The sequence below is a fragment of the Gavialis gangeticus genome, unplaced genomic scaffold (assembly GCF_001723915.1).
Source record: "Gavialis gangeticus isolate Ggan-Ray unplaced genomic scaffold, GavGan_comp1, whole genome shotgun sequence".
Lineage (NCBI taxonomy): Eukaryota > Metazoa > Chordata > Crocodylia > Gavialidae > Gavialis > Gavialis gangeticus.
This window is the reverse complement of record NW_017729025.1, coordinates 149931272-149936087: the sequence shown is the minus strand read 5'-3', so window position 1 is coordinate 149936087 and position 4816 is coordinate 149931272. Positions and strand designations below refer to the sequence as shown.

At 41.1% G+C, this 4816-nt stretch overlaps 1 protein-coding gene across 1 annotated transcript in view; it reads left to right on the top strand.

Moving 5' to 3' along the window:
- Nucleotides 1-4816, top strand: part of LOC109299404 (mucin-5B-like) — a 71040-nt gene that overhangs the window by 56498 nt on the left and 9726 nt on the right. The window contains exons 40-43 of the mRNA XM_019519986.1: nt 780-811; nt 2130-2307; nt 3576-3710; nt 4382-4425. Coding sequence (XP_019375531.1) covers nt 780-811; nt 2130-2307; nt 3576-3710; nt 4382-4425 — 389 coding nt within the window. The remainder of the gene's footprint in view (nt 1-779; nt 812-2129; nt 2308-3575; nt 3711-4381; nt 4426-4816) is intronic.

Sequence of the window (4816 nt, the reverse complement as noted above, 5' to 3'; positions counted from 1 at the left end):
GTTTCTGGAGGGGAATGTGAATTGGGTGATTCAAAACACTGGTGATTTGAAAAAAAGAGGCTGATGGGAGAAATTATGTGGGGATGTAGCTTGAAAGGAAGTTATGGAAACATCTACCACACAGCCCCACTAATGTTACTCAACTAGATAAACTGGCATTCTAGTTCTTTACTATTCAAATTTTACTTTTTGCATCAGTCTGACTCATGGTTTTGTACATCGGGAGAAATTCATGCTGTGACCTTGATTAAAACCACAAAAATCACATATACCTATTAATTAGCATTTGAAGCCAAATTGCTACTGGTTTAAGATCAGTGCATTAAACAGACTATTTTAGCCCCCTTCCCATTTTGTTTTACATTCTTTGAATTTGAATAATCTGCAAAATATGCACAATGAATCCACCTTAGTATGATCTACAACATACCAGATTTTAGTGTTGGGCAGGCATCAGCTTGAGAGTAAATAATACTTTCTAGTTAAGAACTGAATGCTAAATGCCAAAACTGATTTCACCACAAGACGTCTAAGTTTTGTCCATTCAATATTTTTTAAGAAAGAATGGTATTAACACCTCCATCTTACTATTTAAAAATAGATGACCAGAATCTCTCAGCACAAGACAGAATTAAGGTTTAAAATATATCCCTCATGGATAATAATACATGTATCTCAAAAGTGCCATTATTAAATAAAGTATAACTGATATACATTTATTATTGGAAGGGCCATCACACTGGAACAAATGTAAGCCTCCATTCTTTCATTTCATTCAGGTTGTGTTGGACCAGATGGACTGCCCAGAGACGTAAGTATTTTAGAATTTTCTCTACAGATCTTGCCCAGAAACATTTCCAAATACAGCTATTTCCAGGAATTCAGAATATCACTTCCTTTTTCCTCCTCTTAGTCCTTATTTTACTTTAAGATCTAGTGAGAGTCCTAGTTATTAGTAGAAACAGAAAGGAGGAAAATAGCAGCAATGACTTAATTAACACATTCTGCATTTAATACGCAACTCACCTTTAAAAAGAGCATATTTTAACCCTCACAATATATCCCTAGAGAACAAATATGATTCTTTTAACACAGGGATGTCCAACCTGCAACACCTATCGCAAAAGTGACATGTCGCAGAATGGGGAAGGGGCAGGCAGCATTGCAACAGATAGGGCAGGGAGCAGAAAGCAGAGCAGCAGCATCTATATATTCCTTCAGATAGCTTGCTGGTACTTCAGTGCCAGCAATCTATCATTCCTCTGTCAAGTGTTAAGAGAGATTTATTCATACATATCCCATCTGAAAAAGGGAAAGCAGGCTGTTTTTTGTCAGCATCTGAGAAATGGTCTCAAGCTTTGAATGGACTTTGAATTAGGAACTATGAACATTTTAATCTGATCAGGGGCAGATCCAGAGGGACTGCAGTGGCACAGCTGCACCCCACTTTTGGATTGGACCTCACTATGGGACCCTGTGGGGACTTCTTTAAGTCCCCAAAGTAGGTAAAAATCCTCCCACCCTTCCTTTTCATGATTGTAGGCATGTCCCCTCTCCTATCCTTTCCCCTTCCCCATCTGCCACTGCTGCTTTTCCTGCTTCTCTAGGGGTAGGGGAAACATCAGAGCCAGCTGAGCTGCATGGACAACGGGGGGTAAGGGAGGATGGAGTTCCGCTTCCTTGTGCCCGCTTCCGGGTGCCCAGGCTGGGAGGAGGGAACTGCTTTCCCACCATACTGGCACCACTGTCCCTGTCCCCAGCTAAGCCCAGTCCTTGATGCAGCCCTGCTAGCTCTGGTATTTCCCCCACCCCTGGAACAGCAAGGTAAGCAGCAGCAGTAAGTGGGAGGAAGAAAGGGGAGGGCATACCTCTGAGCATAAAGAGAAAGGGAGGGAGGATTTTCACCAGCTTTAGGGACTTAAAAATGTCCCTGCAGGCTCCCACAGTGCTGCCCAGCCCAGTGAGGCAGAGAAGACTGGAAGCAGGGCATGCAGCCACTCCTGTAGCCACACTCTGCTTTGGCAGTCCTGGATCCATCCCTGAACCTGAGATTACTATCAGTTTTGAGGGCTTAAATTGATCCAGAACATCCAGAGAACAGTTAACAAAATATTTAAATGTTTTTTCAGCCTGGATCCAAATGGAAGAGCAATTGCCAGGAGTGTGTCTGTGACAAAAAGTCTATGACTGTACAGTGTAAGCCACTTTCATGTCAGACACCTATGCCAGCCACTTGTAATAAACCAGGATTCATCCCTATGCCTGTGTTAACACCAGATAACCCATGCTGCCCTGAAATTATATGCAGTAAGTACCAACAATTATCTTTGATAGACAACTCATAAATATATTAGGACAAATACTGCAGATCTCTCATTAACACATATTATCTAAATAAAGGGCATCATGTAACATCTAACACCAAAATATCTGCTATCACTAAAATATCTAATAGTATCTAATATTTAAGAGCTGTGCCTTAATGGATACACAGCTAGCTTACTTGAGTATGAAAAGTAGATTTTTGAGTTACAGTTTTGATGTGCACTGTGAGCTGATTTCAAAATGATACTCTTTCTAATGTGTTCGTCTTGGGAGGGTGAAGGGGAAAAAAAGTTTTAAAAAGTATTTATAAGTCTTAATATACGTAGGTATTAACCCCATATATGTAGATTCCACAGTATTAATCCATAAGTGTATCTAGTATTGCAGTTCATCAATATTAATTTATTTATATAGCTAAATAAAGATGAATAAAAACGGAAACACAAGACTGCAGTAATATGTGGTATTTCACTAGCTAATCAAGCAAGGAAAAAGGTGATAAAAAGTAAATAAAATTAGTTTTAATAAGCAGAGACTGGATGATTAGTATATGAAAAATAGTGAAAATAAGACTTTATACTATCTTCTCTGCTCGCTTACTGGCCAGACAAGAGAGACAAGGGGAGAAGGAATCCACTGGTTTTTTACCCTGGAACCAGGGATACAACTAATGAGTAACGGAGAGCTAAATGTTAAGTGGATTTCTGAAAGATATAAAATGGCAGCTAATGATAGTAAATTATTTGATGAGTACAGTAATATCTTTTATGAGAGTAAGTCTTCTATCCAACTTACGTACAAACAGGTTTCAGGGAACTTACCAGTGAAGTAAAGGTGTCTTTTGAATTTATGCAGTAAAGTCAGGGTAATATACAGCTATGATGGTCCAGGAAGTATACAGGAAATATACAAGTACCTAAAGCTTGTTTGAAGAACTTTAAATAAAGTGCCCCTGCTGCCATTTTGAAGCATGGGGACACTGATACATGAGACGCTCCAGGAGTTTACTTAAAGCAGCTCTCAGAGCCACTCTACTTAAAGTGTTCCCCACCAACCCTCCACTTCCAGAGCATGTGTAAAAACGCCCATAGTGCCTGATTAAGCAATGCTTTCTCTGTGCCATTCTTCCTTTAGTCTCTCCATATGTTCATGAAGCTTTGGCACACATTAATTCTACACAGGTAAGTCATGAAGACTAACACTGCTAACGTTAGCCTATTAAACATGTCCTCTTTGCTTTCATTTCTCAGGATGTGATATTACCCTGTGCCCCAAGACCAAGCCTAATTGTGAACGAGGTTATGATCTAGTCTCAGTTGTTTCTGACGGCAACTGTTGTGTGACATATGAGTGTGGTAAGTACTTGTCTCCTCTCCTTCTGACCTGTGAGTTAAAAGAAGCTCAATCTAAATTTTCAAGGAGAAATAGACTTAAAAAAATATTTGAGAAATGAAGAAACCAACTGCAAGGTGCATCTACACGTGCGGTTTGCTGCAGAGCTGACTAATTAGTTCTGCAGTAAAACATCACTGTCTACATGAGCACCTGTATGAGGTCGCAGTACATTAATTAACTCACTCTTCTGTAAGAAAGTATTGTTGGGGACAGTACTAGCTTACAGAAGAGTAATTAACTCCACTGAAACACTAATTTTGACAGTGACCAAGGCTGACTGGGGCACAAGGGTGCAATAATGCATGGGCTGCCTGACGCCCAACCCCACACTTTAGCACCCTCATGCCCCAGCCAGCCCCTCTGCTGCCTGATCCCCCAAGCCCCAGCCAGCCCAGGGCTGCTCCACCCCAGCTCTAAGTGCTGTGGTTCTGGGTGCACATGAAGACTGCACAGAAGTAGCTGATTCTGGCATGAACTCCGCCAGAGTTTATTCAGACACCCTAACTGCACATGTAGATGTGCCCACGATGTACAAAGCAACACTCCCCTTGAACTACATACAATAAAGCTACATCAGCCTCTGGAAGATTTAAAAATTGAGTCTCTGTTAAATGTCATTGCTTTAAATGATCTAATTCCTTTTGTTTGTTTATTTTTTCAGTACTTCGCAACAACACCTGTATAGTTAATGGAGTTCCTTATGAGGTAAAAACAACAGTATTACACCAAGGATCCCAATATAATCTAATGTCAATATATCTTTAGAGGTCCAATATGCATCTTTTTGATCAGGAGCTCCTTGGAGAGAGATTGTTTATCCTACATGTTAAATACAGGCAACCTCCGCTTAGCGCTCTTAATTGGTTCCAGAAAAAATGAATGCTAAGTGGAACCGTGCTAAGCAAAACCCATTTGTCCATAGGAATGAATGTAAACATAGATATTTGGTTACTGCCACTTCTCACCACCACCGCCTCTCCCTACTAGCTTGCTGGCTGCTCCAGTCCCACGTGCCAGGCCAGGCCTGCACTCCTGCTGCCCTGCTCTGGGCCTCCACCGGCCTTGGCCCCAGGCATGGACACAGGCCCTGCAGTGA